The 22,947-nt window shown below is 36.3% G+C and overlaps 1 protein-coding gene across 2 annotated transcripts in view; it reads left to right on the top strand.

The window, feature by feature from the left end:
* Positions 1 to 22,947, top strand: part of KIF3A (kinesin family member 3A) — a 75,274-nt gene that overhangs the window by 27,141 nt on the left and 25,186 nt on the right. For both annotated transcript variants that reach the window (XM_065875278.1, XM_065875277.1), the window contains exons 3-8: positions 1,834 to 1,978; positions 2,109 to 2,193; positions 13,291 to 13,396; positions 17,578 to 17,717; positions 18,322 to 18,519; positions 18,824 to 18,998. In XM_065875278.1, coding sequence (XP_065731350.1) covers positions 1,834 to 1,978; positions 2,109 to 2,193; positions 13,291 to 13,396; positions 17,578 to 17,717; positions 18,322 to 18,519; positions 18,824 to 18,998 — 849 coding nt within the window. The remainder of the gene's footprint in view (positions 1 to 1,833; positions 1,979 to 2,108; positions 2,194 to 13,290; positions 13,397 to 17,577; positions 17,718 to 18,321; positions 18,520 to 18,823; positions 18,999 to 22,947) is intronic.

The raw sequence follows: 22,947 nt of genomic DNA, 5'->3' as shown, positions 1-22,947 counted from the left end.
TGTATAAAAATGGTTTCTGTTGTTATTAATTTATTTTCATAGAAAGTCCAGAAATGACGACAAGGTGTTGTTAACTGAATAGAGTGGTAGTAGTTGAGAAACGTTTTTCATTTATGCTGTCACTTTCTAGGCTATCTTCTCATACTATACTGTCTCCTGAGAAATCTCATCCACCTCCATGGCTGCAGTGGCAAATGAATCTCATCCATCCTCCTGCTTGCTTGACACATCCATTTGGGTGTATCGTAGACTTAAAGCTCAGTACCCCCAAACTAAATTCATGATGTTATTTCTTCTAGTGTTGTTCACCATCTCAGTACATGGCATAGCCATACATCCCTTTGGTCAAGCCAGAAATTGAAAGTCACCCTCAATTCTTCCTTTTCCCTGGTCCCCTTATGACTAGTTACTTTCCAGGTCCTCTTGATTCTAACTATTAAATATCTCTGACATCCTACTGTTAAATATCTCTGAAATCCTTCTACCTTTCTCATCCCCTTTTATCTATTGTCAGCACCATCTCTCATCTGGCTAACTACTTCAGCCCTCTAACTTATTTCTTCACGTCTCCTCTTGCTTTCTTCCAATTCTTCGTATACAGTATAGCCAAAGTGACTATGATGTCACTCCTCTGATTGAAAAATCATTCTATGGCTTCACTTTGTTTTTAGCATAAGCTCTAAAAGCCTTAAGATGTTCTTCATCGTCCTGTGTGATTAGGCCCCTGTTAATTTCTTTAGCTGTATCTGCATCCACTGTCCTTTTCCATCTCTGTTTCTTCCATTCTGGTCTCATTACATTTCTTCAAAATCTCCATTCTCTTTTTTGCCTCTGGCTGTCCGCTCTGTTCCTGTCTAACTCTTGCTCATATATCAGATCGTATCTTAAACCTTACCTCTTCTGGAAAGCCTTCCCTGACCTCTTCCCCTTTCCTCCTTCATCAGTTCTCCTGCCCAGATTATGTCCCTTAACTCTCATCTAGAGCTCCGTGTTTCTCATTTCCCAACACTCATCCTGCTTATAATTATTTGGCTAGTATGTCCTCCCCAAGATGACATATCATAAGATTAAAGATTGTGTTTGTCTTGTTTGTCACTGTGTCCCCGGTGCCTAGCACAATGCCAGACACAGATGTGTAGTATTTGTTGAGTGAATGAATTTGGGTATTTAGAAAATTTTAAGTTGTATCTGTAATTACTTGTAATAATTGTATTGTCACCTTTTTTTGTTAATTCCCCCTATTCCTTACAACTGTTACTTAAAACATTTTATTTCAAAATAATGTACTTATTTTAGGAATAAGAAGAAAAAACTACCATTTGCCAGGCGTCATGCTGGTCACTTGAAGTAAATTGTTTCATTTGGTTCTTACTATCAACGTAGAGTATTCATTCTTATCCCCATTTTGCCATTGAGGAGATAATCTCTGGGTATAGACTTTCTAAGGTCAAGTCTCTGAAAAATGGCAGATGTGTGGATTCACGTTGAGGTCTTTCTATTCTAGAACCTGTGTTCTCTTGCTGTAATTATACTACCTTCTCCAATTTAACGTCCACATTAAGTAATTAATATACACATTTAAAGAAATTTCTTATGATTAGCTAAAGTGTCAGATTTTGTATTTATTTCATTGGCTCTAGTTCTTTAACAGTGCTATGCTCATGTGGCATACAGTACCTCTTGTAATTGCTGATAATAAAGGTGAAATTTGTACTAGAATAAACTTTAAATCCAGGCTAGAAATTGCATCACGGTGTCAAAGGAATTAATTTTAAGAGCTATTGGTCTGTAGCATGACTCTGTGAAGTGATTGATTCTCTTCATCATTTTCAGGGACTATTTTTGCATATGGACAAACTGGAACAGGTAAAACTTTTACCATGGAAGGTGTTCGAGCTGTTCCTGAACTTAGAGGAATCATTCCAAATTCATTTGCTCACATATTTGGTCATATTGCAAAAGCAGAGGGTGATACAAGGTAAAAGAGAATTCTTAATATTTTCTAATATTGAGAAGTACAAGCATAAGAAAGATGTATAAATTTTATAAACACATTTAAAAAACTGTTCTAATATTTCACTGTTTTTTTTAATGATGTTTTATTACAGATTTTTGGTTCGAGTGTCTTATTTGGAAATATATAATGAAGAAGTTCGTGACCTTTTGGGCAAGGATCAGACACAGAGGTTAGAGGTATGGATAATTGAAATTGGAGCATTTTCCAAAGCATTAGAATGTGTACTAAATTAAGCTCTTTTTTGAACAAAAGGTACTTTAAAGGTACTTTGCCACATGAAAATGGAAACGGAAATGGAAATGGAAATCATAAAAGTATATACTTTATAGGATTATTGCCAACATTAACAAATTAATACAAAGTTTTAAAATCATTGATTGACACGTAATAAAGTATTCAATACATTTTAGCTTTTTTTTTCTTTTTAAGTTTACTATATAAGCTGAGCTTTTGGAGCAGTATATTACAGGCTTAGGTATTATTTGTGTTTGTTGGACCTTAATGAAGACTTAATCTATAATGATAATGTGTAGACAGCAAATATAGAGATAAGTTTCATTTCTGCTAGTTGTCATCTTTGGTTTTGATGGTTACTTTAATTCTGTGCTTTTTACCTTTTAAAAGTTTATTATTTTATTGCATAGATTATTAGAATAAAAATCATTTGGACAGATTTTCCATTTTTGTAACAGTAATTATAGATCAGATTTATTCTCAGGAACAGTCTTGTCAATGGTTTTCAACCACATTAGACCCAATGACCCTTTTTTATAACATATATCTTGTAATGCCCCTTTGACTATCCTGAAATAAATTTCATAGATGATGAAATCTATCTACACACATAATTTAAAAATTATCAATATACTGCCCTATTATAATATAAAAGAGAATAAAATTAATTAAAAAATAAAGTGCTTGTATTTCAATATATAAATGCTTAGATGTGATCATACTCAATGACATAATGAAGTAGTCAGAAGCATATATAATCATTATGATTGTAGCAGCTACAAATGCAGACTGTTATAAGTATGTTGTATTGGTGATCTAAACATCTCGACTGGTGTTACTGTCAATGACATGGTCTTTTAAAATAGTAACTAGCTCTTGGTAGAGTTCTGAGGAAAATAAAGTAGTTCTTTCCTCAGTTTTCCTGCATTCCTATATTATTATTATTACCATGGGAAAGCACTTAGTCTTCATATGTACAATAGAGTTAGGGTTTAGATTCAGGCAATTATAAATTGTTTTTTCACCCATGTTAGTATCTGGTAGGACATTCAGAGTTGCATGGGACAATTCATTGACTGTGACCCATTTCATTTCAAGGTGTTTAGTATCCCAGGCCCCTGCCTATGAATACTAATAGCGTCCTCAAGTGAACCAGAAATTCCCCCACAAACTTCTAAAACATTCTGGGCAGGGGAGTAACTGCTGCCATTGAGATTCATTGTTTAGGCATTATAAACTGTTTGTTATACAAATTAAATCCCTGTGTTTTTGATAAAAATTCTTTGCTAGCATTACCATCCAATTTTTTTTAACTTTCATAAACAAATAACAATAATAGACAGTAATACATACCACTCACTCACATTCACGTGCCTCATTTCTAGGTGAACTTGCTGGCGCTGACCCAGACTCATGACTGAATTTAAGCTATTAGTTTTTAGGAGTGTCTAGACCACATTTAAGTTACCAGGACTCTCTAACAAAGGTAACGACCAGGGCCCTCTAATGAGAGTCAGTATCAGGGGTATCTCTGAGAATGATTAATCCTTTAATTTCCTTCTTTCCTCCTGGTGGGATCTCCTCCCAAACCAGGGCCAGGATCCCCTAATGAGGGTCAAAACCAGAGAGAAAAACAGGATTCAAACCTGTGTACACCCGAGATAAAAGCCAAACTAATTCCAGAAGGCTCACTTTGATACAATATCATAAAAGCCTATGCATAAGGAATTTTATCCCATTTTCTTTCCCTTTTAATAAACAGTTCTAGTTGAATGTAGGTGTTATAGTCTAAAGACCACTGAGGGGCCATTGTTCATCAGAGCCTAAGGAATGTTGGGGCCATGTGGTGTTACAGTAAAATATCATTCTCTTTCTTTTCATGGGAGCATAGCTGCAGTTCTTCCAGTTTTGCAAAATCCACCCTAGGGGACTACAAGGTAGAACAGAGCTCTCATTACCCATTATTCTTTCACACTGCTGCTATTACCAGAAACAGACAGACTGGCAGATCAGTATCCAGAGTCTTCTCAGGGTCACAGTTTCCTAGAATGAGAATGGAGAGTTTCCTACCTGCCATTCCAGACAGGGGTGCAGATGAGCCTTGGTCTAACAGGGAGTTTCTCAATTACTGCTCAGGCAGTGCTGGATGGCCAAGGGACTCCTTGATCCAGAAGGGAAAGTCCAATTAAAGTGGTACTCTGCTCAAAACAAGATGACCATGTCATATACCTTCCCCCACAAAAAAGTAAAATTCCAATCAAGGCAACCCAGTAGGGAAGAATGCCCTGGTGTTGTCACACACATGGTTACACTGCTTACCAGAGACGTCTTACACCAGGACCAGAGCCTTGTTTCCTTTACCAGGGAATCGAAAACACCATGGGCCAGTGCTGCCTGGTTAGTGGCAAGCAGTTGGGGCTGTCCCTGAGACAAAAGTACTCAGGCACCTGCTGGACAAAATCTGAGGGCCAGTGTCAGCCCAGGGCTGATGTGCCATGAGTGAGATGCCACTCAAGATGGCTGTCCCTTCATGGTCACCAAAATTGTTACTGAACCAAACTTGGGTCTGCTTGCCTGCCACACAGCAAGGCAAATTTACTGACACTGGGTTGTGTTGAAGGAAGGTACACTGTTTTATTGCAGGGCACCAAGCAAGCCCATGCTCAGAAGGCTCTAACTCCCTAATGGCTTTTTTTCAGGGATGGGTTTTTAAAGGCAACATTTGTGGTGAGTGTTGCAGGGTGCATGACTTCTGATTGGTTGGTGGTGAGGTAACAGGGTGATATTTTGGGAATCTTAATCATCAACCTCCTGGTTTAGTCCAGTCTGAGGTCTAGTGCTTGTGGTCAGCCTGTAGTCATCATCCTCAACCTGGCTGGGGGTCTTGGTTTCTACAGAACAACTCCAAGATACACATCAGATTGTTTTATATATTCCTTGAGGAGGAACTAGGACTCTGTTTTATACCTGAACTATTGTTTCAGCTATAAAAAGCAGTTTTTTGACTGCTTTTCTTTTGTTTCTGCATTCCTTCACTTCCTTAGTAACTGCTTGACTCTGCTCTTTGGAATTCAGGAAAAGCCTGGGAGACTAAATCCTTTTTCTACAAACAAGAAATGGGGGATGTGGAGGGGCTTTTTTTTACCTGGGAGGATCCTGCAAGGTCCTGCCTTTTTTAATTTTATTTTATTTTTATTGGAGTATAGTCGATTTACAATGTTGTGTTAGTTTCAGGTGTACAGCAAAGTGATTCAGTTATACATATAAGTCTATTCTTTTTCAAATCCTTTTCCCACTTAGCTTATTACAGAGTATTGAGTAGAGTTCCCTGTGCTATACAGCAGGTCCTGGTTGGTTATCTATTTTAAATATATTAATGTGTATATGTCAATCCCAAACTCCCAATTTAGCCTTCCCCCCAACCTTTACCCTTTGGTAACCATAAATTTGATTTCTAAGTCTGTGAGACTGTTTCTATTTTGTAAATAAGTTCATTTGTATCATATTTTATAGATTCTGCCTAGAAGTGATATATGATATTTGTCTTTCTCTGACTGACTTCACTTAGTATGATAATCTCTAGGTTCATCCGTGTTGCTGCTAATGGCATTATTTCATTCTTTTTAATGGCTGAATAATATTCCATTGTATAAATGTACCACATCTTTTTTTATTAATTAATTAATTTATTTTTGGCTGTGCTGGGTCTTCGTTTCTGTGCGAGGGCTTTCTCTAGTTGCGGCAAGCGGGGGCCACTCTTCATCACGGTGCACGGGCCTCACTATCGCGGCCTCTGTTGTTGCTGAGCACAGGCTCCAGATGCACAGGCTCAGTAGCTGTGGCTCACGGGCCTAGTTGCTCCGCGGCATGTGGGATCTTCCCAGACCAGGGCTCGAACCCGTGTCCCCTGCATTGGCAGGCAGATTCTCAACCACTGCGCCACCAGGAAAGCCCCAACCACATCTTCTTTATCCATTCTTCTGTCGATGGACATTTAGGTTGCTTCCATGTCCTGGCTATTGTAAATAGTGCTCCAATGAACACTGGGGTGCGTATATCCTTTCAAATTATGGTTTTCACTGGATATATACCCAGGAGTGGGATTGCTGGATCATACGGTAGTTATGTTTTAGTTTTTTAAGGAAGCTTCATACTGTTCTCCATAGTGGTTGTACCAATTTACATTCCCACCAACAGTGTAGGAGAGTTCCCTTTTCTCCACACCCTCTCCAGCATTAATTGGTTGTAGAATTTTTGATGATGGCCATTCTGACTGGTGTGAGGTGATACTGCGTAGTTTTGATTTGCATTTCTCTAATAATTAGTGTTTTGTTTATCTAATAATTGGTGCTTTTTAGCCATCTGTATGTCTTCTTTGGAGAAATGTCTATTTAGATCTTCTACCCATTTTTTGATTGGGTTGTTTGTTTTTTTATATAGATGTGCATGAACTGTTTGTATATTTTAGAGAGTAATCCCTTGCCGGTTGCTTTGTTTGCAAATATTTTCTCCCTTTTGTAAGTTGTCTTTTCATTTTGTTTATGGTTTCCTTTGCTGTGCAAAAGATTTTAAGTTTAATTTGGTCCCATTTGTTTATTTTTCTTCTCATTACTCTAGGAGGTAGATTGAAAAAGATCTTGCTGCAATTTATGTCAAAGAGTGTTCTGCTTATGTTTTCCTCTAAGAGTTTTATTGTATTTGGCCTTACATTTAGGCTTTTAATCCACTTGAGTTTATTTTTGTGTATGGTGTTAGGGAGTGTTCTAATTTCATTCATTTACATGTAGCTGTCCAGTTTTCCCAGCACCACTTATTGAAGAGACTGTCTTTTCTCCATTGTATATTCTTGCTTCCTTTGTCATAGATTAGGTGACCATAGGTGCATGGGTTTGATCTCTTTGTATTTTCTATTTCTTCCTGGTTCAGTCTTGGAAGGTTGTACCTTTCTAAGAATTTGTGCATTTCTTCCAGGTTGTCCAGTTTATTGGCATATAGTTGCTTGTAGTAGTCTTTTATGATCCTCTGTATTTCTTTGTATTTCTTTGGTGTCCATTGTAACTTCTCCTTTTTCATTTCAATTTTATTGATTTGAGCCCTCTCCTTTTTTTTCTTGATGAGTCTGGCTAAAGGTTTATCAATTTTGTTTATCTTTTCAAAGAACCAGCTTTTAATTTGATTGATCTTTTCTATTGTTTTCTCCATCTCTATTTCATTTATTTCTGCTCTGATCTTTATGATTTCTCTCCTTCTATTTGGTTTTGTTTGTTCTTTCTCTAATTGCTTTAGGTGTAAGGTTAGGTTTATTTGAGATTTTTCTTGTTTCCTGAGGTAAGATTGTATTGCTATAAACTTCCCTCTGAGAACTGCTTTCGCTGCATCCCATAGGTTTTGGATAGTTGTGCTTTCATTTTCATTTGTCTCTAGGTATTTTTTAATTTTCTCTTTGATTTCTTCAGTTATCCATTGGTTGTTTAGTAGCATATTGTTTAGCCTCCACATGTTTGTGTTTTTTACAGTTTTTTTTTCCTTATAATTGATTTCTAATCTCAGAGCATTGTGGTTGGAAATGATGCTTGATATGACTTTTAAAAATAAATTTATTTATTTATTTTTGGCTGTGTTGGTCTTTGTTGCTGTGCGTGGCCTTTCTCTAGTTGTGGTGAGCGGGGACTACTCTTCGTTGTGGTCAGCGGGCTTCTCACTGCGGTGGCTTCTCTTGTTGCGGAGCACAGGTTCTAGGCACATGGGCTTCAGTAGTTGCAGCACGTGGGCACAGTAGTTGTGGCTCTTGGGCTCTAGAGCGCAGGATCAGTTGTGGCACATGCACTTATTTGCTCTGCGGCATGTGGGATCTTTGTGGACCAGGGCTCGAACCCGTGTCCCCTGCATTGGCAGGTGGATTCTTAACCACCGCACCACCAGGGAAGTCCTGATATGATTTTAATTTTCTTAAATTTACCAAGTCTTGCTTTGTGGCCCAGCATGTGGTCAATCCTGGAGGATGTTCCATGTGCACTTGAGAAGAATGGGTATTCTGCTTTTGAATGGAATGCTCTATAAATATCAATTAAGTCCATCTGTTCTAATGTGTCATTTAAGGCCTGTTTTTCCTTATTGATTTTCTGTCTGGATGATCTGTCTGTTGTTGAAAGTGGGGTGTTCAAGTCCCTCACAATTACTGTGTTACTGTCACTTTCTCCTTTTATGGGTCTTAACATTTGCCTTATATATTGAGGTGCTCCTATGTTGGGTGCATATATTTAGAATTGTTATTTTCTTCTTGGATTGATCCCTTGATCATTATGTAGTGTCCTTCTTTGTCTCTTGTAACAGTCTTTATTTTAAAATCTATTTTGTCTGAAATGAGTATTGCTATTCCAGCTTTCTTTTGATTTCCATTTGCATGGAAGACGTTTTTCCATCCCCTCACTTTCAGTCTGTATGTGTCCCTAGATCTCAAGTGGGTCCCTTGTAGACAGCATATATACAGGTCTTGTTTTTGTATCCATTCAGCAGTCTGTGTCTTTTGGTTGGAGCATTTAATCCATTTACATTTAAGGTAATTATTGATATGTATGTTCTTATTGCCATTTTGTTAATTGTTTTGGATATGTTTTTGTAGGTCTTATTTCTCCCCCTCCTCTTTTGTTCTCTTCCTTTGTGATTTGATGACTAACTTTAGAGTTGTGTTTGAATTCCTTTTTCTTTTTTGTGTGTGTATCTATTGCAGATTTTTGATTTGCCATTACCATGAAGTTTTGATATAGTATTCTATATATAAACAAGATAGATTTAAGTTGCTGGTCTTTTAATTTCAAATGCATTTCCAGTATCCTGCATTTGTACTCTCCTCTTGATTGCTGGTTTTGATATTGTATTTGTGTGTGGATGATTTCCTACCTTTAACATACATTTGCCTTTACTGGTGAGCTTTTCTATTCATAATTTTATTGTGTGTATTTACGTCCTTTTTTTTTCTGCCTAGAGAAGTTCCTTTAGCATTTGTTGCAAAGCTGGTTTGGTGGTGCTGAATTCTCTTAGGTTTTGCTTGTCTGGCAAGCTTTAGATTTCTCCATCAAATCTAAATGAGAGGCTTGCTGGATAGAGCATTCTTGGTTGTAGGTTCTTCCCTTTCATCACTTTTTTTTGTTTGTTTGGTTGTTTTAACATCTTTATTGGAGTATAATTGCTTTACAGTGGTGTGTTAGTTTCTGCTTTGTATCAGCTATACATATACATATATCCCCATATCCCCTCCCTCTTGTGTCTCCCTTCCACCTTCTCTATCCCACCCCTCTAGGTGGTCACAAAGCACTGATTTCACTTTAAATATATCATGCCACTCCCTTCTGGCCTGCAGAGTCTCCGCTGAAAAATCAGCTGATAGCCTTATGCGGATTCCCTTTTAAGTTATTTGTTGCTTTTAATATTTTTCTCTTTGTCTTTAATTTTTGTCAATTTGATTACTACATGTTTCGGTATGTTTCTCCTTGTGTTTACCTGGCCTGGGACTCTCTGCACTTCCTGGACTTGGGTGACTGTTTCCTTTACCATGTTGGGGAAGTTTTCAGCTATTATCTCTTCAAATATTTTCTTAGGTCCTTTCTCTCACGCTTCTACTTCTGGGATCTCTATAATGTGAACGTCAGTGTGTTTAACGTTGTCCCAGAGGTGTCTGAGACTGTTCTCATTTTTCATTCTTTTTTAAAAATTCTGTTCCACAGCAGTGATTTCCAGCGTTCTGTCTTCCAGCTTATGTATCCATTTTTCTGCCTCATTTACTCTGCTATTGATTCCATCTTGCGTATTTTTCATTTCAGTTATTGTGTTGTTCATCTCTGTTTGTTTGTTCTTTAGATCTTCTAGCTCTTTGTTAAACATTTCCTGTATCTTCTCAGTCTGTGCCTCCATTCTTTTTCTGAGATCTTGGATCATCTTTACTATCATTACTCTGAATTCTTTTTCGTGTAGATTGCTTATCTCCATTTCACTTAGCTGTTCTTCTGGGGTTTTATCTTCTTCCTTCATCTGGGACATAGTCCTCTGCCATCTCATTTTGTCTACCTTTCTGTGATCGTGGTTTCCATTCCGCCAGCTGCAAGCTGTAGTTCTTGTTGCTTCTGCTGTCTGCCCCCTGGTGGATGAGACTGGTCTAAGAGGCTTGTTCAGGCTTCCTGGTGGGGGGAACTGGTTCCTGCCCACTGGTGAGTTGAGCTGGGTATTGTCCCTCTGGTGGGCAGGGCTGTGTCAAGGGGGCTGTTTAGCAGGCAGCTGTGGGCTCAGGAAGACTTTAGGCAGCCTGTCTTCTGATGGGTGGGGCTGTGTTACCGCCCTGTTGGTTGGTTGGCCTGAGGAGTCCCAGCACTGGAGCCTATAGGCTGTTGGGTGGCGCTAGGTCTTGGTGAGAAAATGGCAGCCTCCAGGAGGACTCATGCCAGTGAGTACTCCCTAGAACTACTGCCGCCAGTGTCTTTGTCCCCACAGTGATTCATAGCCAACCCCTGCCTCCCCAGGAGACTCTCCAAGACCAGCAGGTAGGTCTGGCCCAGGCTCCTACGAGGTCACTACTTTTTCCCCTGGGCACTGGTGTGCACGAGATCTTGTGTGTGCCCTCCAAGAGTAGAGTTCCTCTTTCCCCCAGTCCTGTGGAATTCCTGCAATCAAACCCCACTGGCCTTCAAAGCCAGATGCTGTGGGGGCTTCTCCTCTCGATGCCAGACCCCCAGGATAGGAAGTCTGATGTGGGGCTCAGAACTTTCACCCCTGTGGGAGAACATCTGTGATATAATTATTTTCCAGTTTGTGGGTCACCTACCCAGCAGATATGGGATTTGATTTTATTGCGGTTGAGCCCCTTCTAATGTCTTCTTGTGGCTTCTCCTTTGTCTTTGGATGTAGGATATCTTTTTTGGTAGGTTGTAGTGTTTTTTTTTCGATGGTTGTTCACCAGTTAGTTTTGATTTTGGTGTTTTCTTGATACAGGGTGAGCTCGTGTCCTTCTATCTGCCATCTTGTCTCAGAGTCCTGCTTTATTTCAGAATCATATTCAGTTTCTTCATATTTCATGTCTAATTAGTTTATCTACAATTAATAATTGAATATAGAATTAATATCTTGTGATTGGGAATGACTGTAGACTTTGCAGACTGATGCCAGTTTGAAGAATGTTTGTTTTCAGTCTGCAATGAGATGAGAATAGTAAATGAAAGTACATGCTTAAAAACTTTTATAGTAATTTGACATTGTCATGGTATCCAAGTGCATGATTTTTGTATTTTTCAGAGATATCACTTTCCACATTAGAAATATACGTATAATTCTTTACCATAGATTTTTCTGAGAAGCATTGACATAAACCAGTAATATTCAAACATTTAAAAAGATTTAAAGCCATTAAACAGTTGAATCAAACCAAACCTTATGTGGAAGCCCAATCAATAAAATACATGAAAGTAAAGCTCTCTTTAGAACTTGTGTCTGGGTCTGAGAACCCCCAAACTCACACAATGGCCCCGTCATTGCCATCATGGACCCTCTAGTGCTTGTCAGAGCACAGTTTGAAACCCGTTGGTTTATAGAGGCCAACACATTTCTTTACTACTAGTAAAATAAGGGCTTAATGTATATCTCATGACAGAAAAAAGGTAATTTTTCCTAATGTATAAATATATCATAAAGAAGACTAAAGAGGGCTTCCCTGGTGGCGCAGTGGTTGAGAGTCTGCCTGCCGATGCAGGGGACACGGGTTCATGCCCCGGTCCAGGAAGATCCCACATGCCACAGAGCGGCTGGGCCCATGAGCCATGGCTGCTGAGCCTGCGTATCTGGAGCCTGTGTTCTGCAGTGGGAGAGGCCACAACAGTGAGGGGCCGGCGTACTGCAAAAAAAAAAAAAAAAAGAGAGAGAGACTAAAGAAACCCAAAACCTCTAACTAGATTTAAGATCAATACCTAGAATTTAGAGTATTTGCCTTTGTGACTTTTGTTTCTGATATAAACTTTTGTTTATCATCTTTGTCCAGTCTTACTACCTTTGGAATGGCTCACCCCACTGGCAGCCACAGGCCTCTGCCTCAGTTTCACTTTATTCTGTTGATTTGTTGGATGTGACTTCTAGGGCCTTGAAAAGTGAATTTTGTATTTCTATTTGTATTTTACAGATAGTATTAAAATACTATATGTATTTTAAATAAATATATCCCAAATACAGCCTTCAAGTTGGGTAAAAGTTCTCATAAAGTTACTCATGGAAAGGTAATATTTTTACATGGATACCATAGATCTGATTATTTCATTCAGCTGTGTGAAATACTCCAGTGGCTTCAAATTGCTGTTAAGATAAAGACCAATAATTAGAGGAGTGCAAATCAAAATTAACATGAGGTACCACCTCACACTGGTCAGAATGGCCATCATCAAAAGGTCTACAAATAACAAATTCTGGAGAGGCTGTGGAGAAAAGGGAACACTCTTATACTGTTGGTGGAACTGTAAATTGGTGCAGCCACTGTGGAAAACAGTATGGAGATTGCGGTTCGCGGGCTTCTCATTGCAGTGGCTTCTCTTGTTGCGGAGCATGAGCTCTAAGTGCTCCAGTAGTTGTGGCACACAGGCTCAGTAGTTGTGGCTCGCGGGCTCTAGAGTGCAGGCTCAGTAGTTGTGGCACACAGGGTTAGTTGCTCTGTGGCATGTGGGATCTTCCTGAACCAGGGCACGAACCCGTGTCCCCTGCATTGGCAGGTGGATTCTTAACCACTTCGCCCCCAGGGAAGTCCCTATATTGTATTCTTATACTTTCCTGTATTTTTTTTTCCTCATGGCATTATCACAATTGAAATAAAATAAAATAAAATAAATGTAATTATTCATTTGTATGTTCTCCCTGTAGATTGTTACCCCCAGTAGTGTAGAAACTGTCTACCTTGTTCATCACTGTATCCTCACTCTCTAGCACAGTGTCCAACATGTAGTAGATATTCAATAAATAACTGTGGAAGAATTATGGATATATGTGTAAAGTCTGTATGATTTTTTTTTTAGGTTAAAGAAAGACCTGATGTGGGAGTTTATATCAAGGATTTATCAGCTTATGTGGTAAATAATGCTGATGATATGGATAGAATTATGACACTGGGCCACAAAAATCGTAAGTATAGTGCTTAATTGTGATGTGCGGAGTAGGCTCTTTTAGAAGCAAACCTGGTATGGCATTTTGCGCCATAAAGATTGGATTTTTAGGTTTCTTGAAAACCCTTCCTCTTTGACTATTTACTATGTGGAAAGCATATATGAATGAAAGATATCATAGATTGCTTTCCATGCTGACCAAAATTTTGTTACTTAGCAATAGCACTATATCTTTGAGACTCTCATATCGCTGTCTCTTGTTAGTAATAATAATATTGGTAACATTTATTGAGTACTTACTGTGTGGCAAGTGCTTGTTCAAATGCTTTATAAGAATGATCTCTTTAATCCTCAAAATGGGCTATGAAGGTATTAAATTCCTATGTTATGATTGAGGAAACTGAGACTTAAAGTAAATTGTCCAGGTCATATACTACTTAATAAGTTGCAGAGTGAGCATTTGAATCTACACCATTAGTGAGCATTAACCAGGCACCTCCCTTTTGTTGACAAGAAAAGCAAACAAAATTAAATAAAGTGGCATTCTTTTAGTAATTGTTTCAAGTTTTTTCTAAAGAATAAAAAGTTTCAGCAATATTGCTGATGCCCCAGGCCTAGTACTAATGATGTTGCTAACAGCAATTAGAGATTAGAGGTAAAAGAAAAGAACATAGGAAATAACCTTTTTTTTTTTAGATTTTTGTGACTAGACTAAAAATCTAGCAAACTCAAGGAAACAAAGCAAAAATTTAAAAAATTCAATTGTATTCTTATAAACCAAATAATAGAAAAATACCAAAATTTTAACAGGAAAATGAGCAAAAGATGTTTATGACTATGTTATTCATAGAAGAACTATACACAGCAGTAAGTATATGAAAGGATGTTTGACTTCACAAGTAATCAGGAAAAATGCATATTAAAACAACAATGGGAGATGTTTTACCCATCAGTTTGGATGAAAGGATATCCAGGTTGGTGAGGCTCTAAGGAAATGGGCAATGGTGATGGGAATATGCAGTCTTTTTGAAGGGCAGGATAACTGTATCTGTTGAAATTTTTAAGGATGCATTCCTTTGACCCACTGTTTCTATTTGTAGATATATATTCTAGAAAAATATTTTTTGGTGTAAACAAAAAAATACCTTATTACAGCATTACTTGTAATAGCAAAAAGTTTGACACAACCTAAATAACTGTCAATAAAACATTGGTTATATAAATTATGGTGCAGAAATATTATGGACTATAATGAAGCTGTAAAAAACAAACCAACAGTGAGTTAAATCTACATGTGGAGACCCAAAAGACTTTCCAGATATATATTAAGGGAAAAAGAAAACTAACTAGCACAGTATGTAATGCATCATCCCATGTGTAAAAAAAGCCAAATTATCAAACTACATATTTGGGTATTTTGTGTGTGTGTTCACCTGTATGTATGTGAAATACAAAATGAAAGGCCATTTAATAGTGGTTACCTTTAGTGAAGGGGAAATAAGATTGGGGGAAAGGAATATAGGGAGCTTTCACTTTATGTTTTTTGTATGTTTGTAGTTTTGAATTTTTTATACCAGGAATATGTTCATGTATTGCTTATTTAACATAAGAAAATTTTAACATAAGATTCCATTCACAATAGTGACCAAAACCTTCCATTAACTACCTAAGAATTAATTTAACTTGGTATATGAGATTTGTCTAAGGAAAAATGAAAAAATTCTAATGAGAGAAATAAAATGAGAGGAAGGTAAAGAGATTTGAACACCTAAGATAGCAGAGAGGAAAATAGTCTTCATTAATAAATAGATTGAGTTCAAGAATTAAAGGTTTAGCTGCAGGGGGGGCCCTCCTGCACTGCTGGTGGGAATGTAAATTGGTGCAGCCACTATGGAGCACAGTATGGAGGTTCCTCAGAAAACTAAAAATAAGAGTTGCCAGATGATCCAGCAATCCCACTCCTGGACCTATATCCAGACAAAACTATATCCAGTCCTGGACATATAGCCCACTCCTGGACATATATCCAGACAAAACTATAATTTGAAAAGATACATGCACCCCTATCTTCATAGCAGCACTATTCACAATAGCTGCTAGTTGTTTCTAAGACATAGAAACAACCTAAATGTCCATCAACAGATGAATGGATAAAGAAGGAATATTACACAATGGAATATTACTCAGACATAAAAAAGAATGAAATAATACCATTTGCGGCAACAAGGAAGGACGTAGAGATTATCATATTAAGTCGGAAGGAAAGACAAATACCATATAATATCACTTATATGTGGAATCTAAAATACAACACAAATGGACACATTTATGAAATGGAAACAGATTCATAGGTACAGAGAACAGACTTATGGTTGCCAAGGAGGAAGGGGGTGGGGAAGAGAAGGATTGGGATAAGTTTTTCTGTACCTCCTTGAAAAACATAAAAATTTAATTTTTTATTCCAAAATAAATATTTTGACAAAAATTACAGCTATGGAAATGTTTTATTTCCATTATGCAGTGTGTTAGGTTGGATCATTTAGTCTACTTGATTGCTGCAAGCTGTTCTCTCCTAGGGATTGTAAAGTTCAGTGTAGGTCACTTTTGACATAACATCTGTTGCATTGCTTTGTTTTCATAACTGGAAATATAGAAAAATCACAATCATAAATAGCATGCTTTACTTATATTGCAAAAACAATGGGTATTAAAATATTTAATATGACTTTTTCAAATTACACTTTCTCTCCCACTCCAAACTGAAAAACACTGCTATAGCTTGTTTTGATAATCACATAGCTATAAAACTATTCCTATCCTTTTCATAAGGTAGCTCCAGTTTGGAAAATACATCCCATGGATATAATTCTAAAGAGAAAGAAAGGTATCTCCTCAAAGATGCTCATATTAGTGTCCCTTATGAAGAACTAAAATAGGCAACAACCCCAAATATCTCCCAGTAAGATAATAACTCAATTTTAGTAAAAGTTTCAAGTTGGTTTTTACATGGAAATATATGTAGGAGATAATGTTAAGTGGAAAAAAAACAAGGTAAAATAAGACCTACTACTCTGTGGAAATATGTATAGTGTGTTACATCTGATTAGATGATTTGAAGTGGTGTCAGATTTATTAGTTTTTTATATTTTTGGAGAAAAATTGATTTTAAAAATTCATAACTTGATTTAAAAGAAAACAGAAAAGTATAGTATGGAATCACAGATCCTTGCATTTTCCCTCACTGATTTTCCATTTACCTTCTTTCATTGGGCTTTACTTTTCTTTACCAGTGCAATTAACTTTCTAGTTATCTGACTTATAATATGGCCATTTGCTAATAAAGAGTACCCTTTTAATGTTTAAATTGTAAAATCACAGCTCACATGGAGAAGCTCTACATGAATATAGTAGGAAAATAATTTTGGCATTGGGTGAAATTAACATATTGCTTTTAAAATACTTTGGAATTTAAGAAAAAAACCCCAATACATGCCTATTGTGAAAAACAAAACAGATCTTTTTCTTTGTTTGCACAATATATTCATGTAAAATATTTATACACACTCAAATTCTTAGCATATTTTGAATGGATGCTTTTGTTTTACAGAAATGGGATTATACTCTATATTCCTTTCTTTTTTTCATATGTTATGGGTATCTTTCCATGTCATTCAGATCTACCTTATTTTTTTTAAAAAAGACTGCTTAGTAATTCATAGTGTGACTATTCTATAATTGATTAACCACTGTCATATTGGTTGTTTCTGATCTCTCGCTGTTGTAAACAGTTCTTCCCTGAATATCTTTGTATCATCTAATGTATATATGCAAGTATTCCTGTGGTTGATTCCCAGAACATATCAATAATACTTTTTAGAGACAGCTGAAACAGCAGTTAATTTTTTGAATTATTTAACATGTATTTTTTAAGTAAATTAGTTAATTTTTTAAGCCAGCAATACTTGAAATTAAATATTTTGTTCTCAAATCCCCTCTTTCATGTGAAAAAAATACAGTTTTTTGTTATCAACATAAATTGTCAGAAATTTCTAATAATGGCTAAATATGCCTAAGTTTTTATGTTTTAGCCATGCTCTCTGGCTTTTGGCTCTGATGAAATTCAGTATTCTGGATATTTAATTATTTTTAAAGGCATTCCCTGTTGTTATAGTTTTAAATAATTTCCTCCCTTTATTCAAGGTTCTGTTGGTGCAACTAATATGAATGAACATAGTTCTCGTTCCCATGCCATCTTTACAATTACTATAGAATGCAGTGAAAAAGGCGTTGATGGTAACATGCATGTCAGGATGGGGAAGCTCCATCTTGTAGATCTTGCTGTAAGTAACAGGATGCTACTTAAGAATAACTCTTGTGATTTCTTTTTATTTTATAAATAAATAATAATACAAGTGAAAAGGAGTGATTATATAATTTTTAAGTTTTACTTGTGTATGTGTTTAACTTATTATTCTTTTTAAAATATTTATTTATTTGTCTGCGCTGGGTCTTAATTGTGGCACGTGGGATCTTCGATCTTTGTTGTGGCATGCGGGATCTTTAGTTGCAGCATGTGGGATCTAGTTCCCTGACCAGGGATTGAACCCGGGCTCCCTGCATTGGGAGTGCAGAGTCTTAGCCACTGGACCACTAGGGAAGTCCCCTTAACTTACTACTAATTATGGACTATTTCAAACCCATACAACGTAGATAGAATAGTATAATGATTTCCCATGTACCCATCACCCAACTTCAGCAATTATCAGTTCATGGCCAGTCCTATTTCATCTCTACCCTCAGCCACTTCTTCCCGTCCAGTATTATTTTGAAGTGAATTCCAGATATATTAGATTTTTTACCGTTAAAATACTTTTTTTTTTAACTTTGGGAAGAATATTTTGTATTTTTTATTTTAGCTTTAATTCTGTCTCTGTTTATTGTAAGGGTTCAGAAAGACAAGCAAAAACTGGAGCTACTGGGCAGCGCCTGAAAGAAGCTACAAAAATCAATCTTTCACTTTCTACCCTTGGTAATGTTATTTCTGCCTTGGTTGATGGAAAAAGCACTCATGTGCCTTATCGTAACTCTAAATTGACTCGTCTTCTTCAGGATTCCTTAGGAGGAAATTCAAAAACCATGATGGTAAGACTTAATTGGTCGTATAGTTATCATCAGGAAAATTTAAGATTCCTGCTTATGCCAGTAGTTAATATTCATAACATTTTAAAAGCTATTGATTATTTTACTTTTTAAAATTTGGGGTTAGTTTTTCTAGCACACCATGTGTGCGAGTCTATAATTGTATTGTTTGGAAACCTATGTGGTGGTGCCCTCTTTTTCAGGGAGACCGGAATGGAAATATATTCCAAAATTCTTTTTGATATGTTCATAATGGTAGTATTAATTTGTGTCAAGTGTAAAACGTTTTGTATTCCTAATTCAACAGTGTGCAAATATTGGACCAGCAGATTACAATTACGATGAAACCATCAGTACATTGCGGTATGCTAATCGTGCTAAGAATATTAAAAATAAAGCTAGAATTAATGAAGATCCAAAGGATGCTTTGCTTCGTCAGTTTCAGAAAGAAATAGAAGAACTGAAAAAAAAGCTTGAAGAAGGTAACATTTTCTCAAAATATTAATCTTAATGTTGGCTAAAAACGTGTTGTTTAGCCAGTAAGTGTTCTAATAAAAAGCTACCTATTAAAAATTCTCTGAACCTCTAACATTGATATTTAAGGGGATATTTCTGCAAGGTAAATTGATACTTACATACTTTAACATTTCCATATTAAGCTCAAGTAGAACTATATAATATTTGTGTATTGATTTTTTTTAAAAAATTCATTTAATTTAAACCTCCATCTCAGTCCCCATGATCTTTTGTAAAGATTTCATATGTCCACTTATTAAATAATGAATTTTTATTTGTCTCTATATAAGAGCAAGTTCTACCATACATGTATTTAGCGAAAATGACCAGAGTTCTTTGTGATAGGTATCAGTCACTATTATTTGAAGTAGACAAAGCAATCAGAGAGTCATGGGTAAACCTAGTTTACTCTTAAGTAAAAATTCATTGCATGGCCTTGAAAATATGCTTTCATGTTTAAATTTGAACATGAGATTCTATTTTGGAAATTCTTTTCTAACAAGATATAATGTCAGAAGGTTAGAAAATTTGGAGACCTTATTCATTAGGACGAGAAGTTTACCAACCATCATTAGGCAGTCAGTGACTCCCTGAATCTTCGTGCTAAGAACTAACTGGCATAGGGCTCCTTTGCATACCAGGTGAATAAAGGGCTTTGAAATTGCCTCTTTTCAGTCTGTGGGGAAACTGGTTAGATCAGATATGAAATCCAGAGATGCCAACATCACAAATATTTGGAGAAGGTGCTGATTCAGTAAATTTGAGTAAGATTATTGAGGAAAAGCAGTAATTGAGCTGCCTCTTAGATAATGGAATTTGGTATTTTAAATGTGACCACTAGGTGGTATTTATAGTCAGTATGTTTTAAAGATGTAAAATTTCTTAGATTTCTTAATATTGAGTTCATATCTTTATTTTGCTGACCCTTTTTTTTACATTTTTTATTGTGGTAAAATATACATAACATAAAAATTACCGTTTTAACTATTTTTGTGTACAGTTCTGTGGCATTAAGTACATTCACATTATTCTGCAACCATCACCACCATCCATCTCCAGGACTTTTTAATCATCCCCAAATGAACCTCTGTACCCATTAAACACTAGCTCCCCATCCCTCTCTCTCCCTCAGTCCCTGGTAACCGACTGCTCTTTCTATTTCTATGAATTTGACTATTCTAGGTACCCCATGTAAGTAGAATCATATAATATGTCTCCTTTTGTGTCTGGCTTATTTTACTTAACATAATGTCCTCAGTGTTCATCCATATTGTTGCATGTGTCAGAATTTCCTTCCTTTTTAAGACTGAATAATATTCCATTGTGTGTATATACCATGTTTTGTTTATACCTTCATCTGTTGATGGACACTTGGGTTGCTTCTATCTTTTGACTATTGTGAATAATGCTACTATGAATGTGGTGTACAAATTCCTGTTTGAGTCCTTGCTTTCAATTCTTTTGTTCTTTTGGGTATATACCCAGAGGTAGAATTGCTGGATAATATGGTAATGCTGACTTTATTTTTAATAAATTTCATTTTATTTATGCTCTTAGGACATATTGTTTTTATAATCCAGTTAATAGAGTTAATCAGAAAAACAATTAAAAAATAGGCAGAAACATTAAAAAAATAATTTTTTAACTTTTTATTTTGAAATAATTTTAGGCTTACAGAAAACTCACAATAGCAAGGAGAGTTCTTATATACCTATTAGCCAGCTTCCCCTAATGTTAGCATCTTACATAACCATGGTACAATTATTGACACCAGGAAATTCACAGTGGTACAAACTTATTAACTAATCCACAGACCTTACTAGACTTTTGACAGTTTTCTCTCTAATGCCCTTTTCCTCTAGTCCAAGATCCAGTTGTGGATCACACATTGCATTTAGTTGTCATGTCTGTTTAGTTTCCACCAGTCTCCAATTCCTCAGTCTTTATTTGTTGTACATGATCTTGATGCTTTTGAAGAGTACTGGTCATGTATTTGTAGAATGTTCCTCAATTTGTATTTATTTATAGTTTTCTCATAATTATTCTGCAAATTTTCTCCACTATAAATCTACTATTTTATTATTTCCTTTGTAATTAATATGTACCTTGTGGAGAGATACTGGGTTGGCCAAAAAGTGCCTTCGGTTTTTAAGTAAAAATAAAAGACACATTTTTTGTCTTCACCAAGAACTTTATTGAACAGCATATTCACCCTTTTGTTCCAGTACCTTCTGCCATTGTTCAGGCAACTTCATAATTCCATCTTACCAAAACTTTTTATCTTTTTGAGCAAAGAACTGTTCCAGGTGCCTTTTATAGTCTTCCAGGGAATTGAAATTTTTTCCATTAAGAGAAGTTTGTAAAGATCAAAATAAATGGAAATCTGAAGGTGCAATGGCAGGTGAATACGGCAGATGAATCAGAACTTCCCAGACAAGGTGTAAAAGTTTTTGCCTGGTCATCAAAGAAACATGCCGTCTTGCGTTATCCTGATGGAAGATTATGCATTTTCTGTTGACTAATTCTGGATGCTTTTCATCGAGTGCTGCTTTCAGTTGGTAACTGGGAGCAGTACATGTTGGAATTAATCGTTTGATTTTCCGGAAGGAGTTCATAATAGAGGACTCCCTTCCAGTCCCACCATATGCACAACATCACCTTCTTTGGATGAAGACCGGCCTTTGGTGTGGTTGGTGGTGGTTCATTTAGCTTGCCCCACGATCTCTTCCATTCCACATTATTGTACAGTATCCGCTTTTCATTGCCCATCACGATTTGTTTTAAAAATGGAATGTTTTCATTACATTTGTGTAGAGAATCGCATTAGGATATACTGTCAAGAAGTTGTGTTTCTTTTTTTCCCGCTTAACTTATGTGGAACCCAAACATCAAAGCGATTAACATAACCAAGCTGGGGCAAATGATTTTCAATGCTTGATTTGCATATTTTGAGTATGTTGGCTATCTCCTGCGTGGTATATAATGTTGATTGTTCTCAGTTACTGTCTCGATTTGATTGCTCTCAACTTCAACTGGTTTACCAGACTGTGGAGCATCATCCAGTTACAAATCTCCAGCACGACCCTTCACAAATCACTTTTGACACATTTGATCAGTCACAGCACCTTCTCCATACACTGCACAAATCTTTTTTTGCATTTCGGTTGCGTTTTTACCTTTCTTGAAATGATAAAGCATAATATGCCAAAAATGTTCCTTTTTTTCTTCCATCTTCAATATTAAAATGGGTACACAAAAATTCACCAGCTTTGATAAGTCTTTTTTTAAATACATGTTGATGTGACAGCTGTCACATACAATCTAACAAAATTGTTTCGAATGAAGTTAAAGACAACTAAGTGCTACTAGAGCCATCTTATGGAAAAAAAACGAATGAACCTTTTGTTAAATTATGTTTTATATTTTTACTTTTAAAATTTTATTTTTTATACAGCAGTTTCTTATTAGTTATCTATTTTATACATATTAGTGTATATATGTTTATCCCAGTCTCCCAGTTCATCCCACTACCACCCACCCCCCGCTTGGTGTCCATACGTTTGTTCTCTACATCTATGTCTCTGTTTCTGCTTTGCAAACCTGCCGAATGAACCTTTTGGCCAACCAAATACTTTGAGACTATACAAAGGTCCTGTTTTTCATCATACTTTCTTCCACTAATGTTAGCATCCAACAGTAGTTTGTGCATTTGCTCAATGGTGGCATTCTCTTCCCATTGTTCCTTCTAATGTTTAGTGTTTGGAGTGTCTGGAATTCTGCTGTAAGGAAAAGCAGTCTCTTCTCCCCGACTTGTTTATTTATTTGAGTATTTTTTATGTCAATATGGACTCATGGATAATTATTTTAGTCTGTGGGTTTATAATACAATAATATTATTTATTTTATTGTTCAGAT

The sequence above is a fragment of the Phocoena phocoena genome, chromosome 3, assembly GCF_963924675.1.
Source record: "Phocoena phocoena chromosome 3, mPhoPho1.1, whole genome shotgun sequence".
Taxonomy (NCBI): Eukaryota; Metazoa; Chordata; class Mammalia; order Artiodactyla; family Phocoenidae; genus Phocoena; species Phocoena phocoena.
This window is presented reverse-complemented; position numbering and strand designations above follow the sequence as displayed.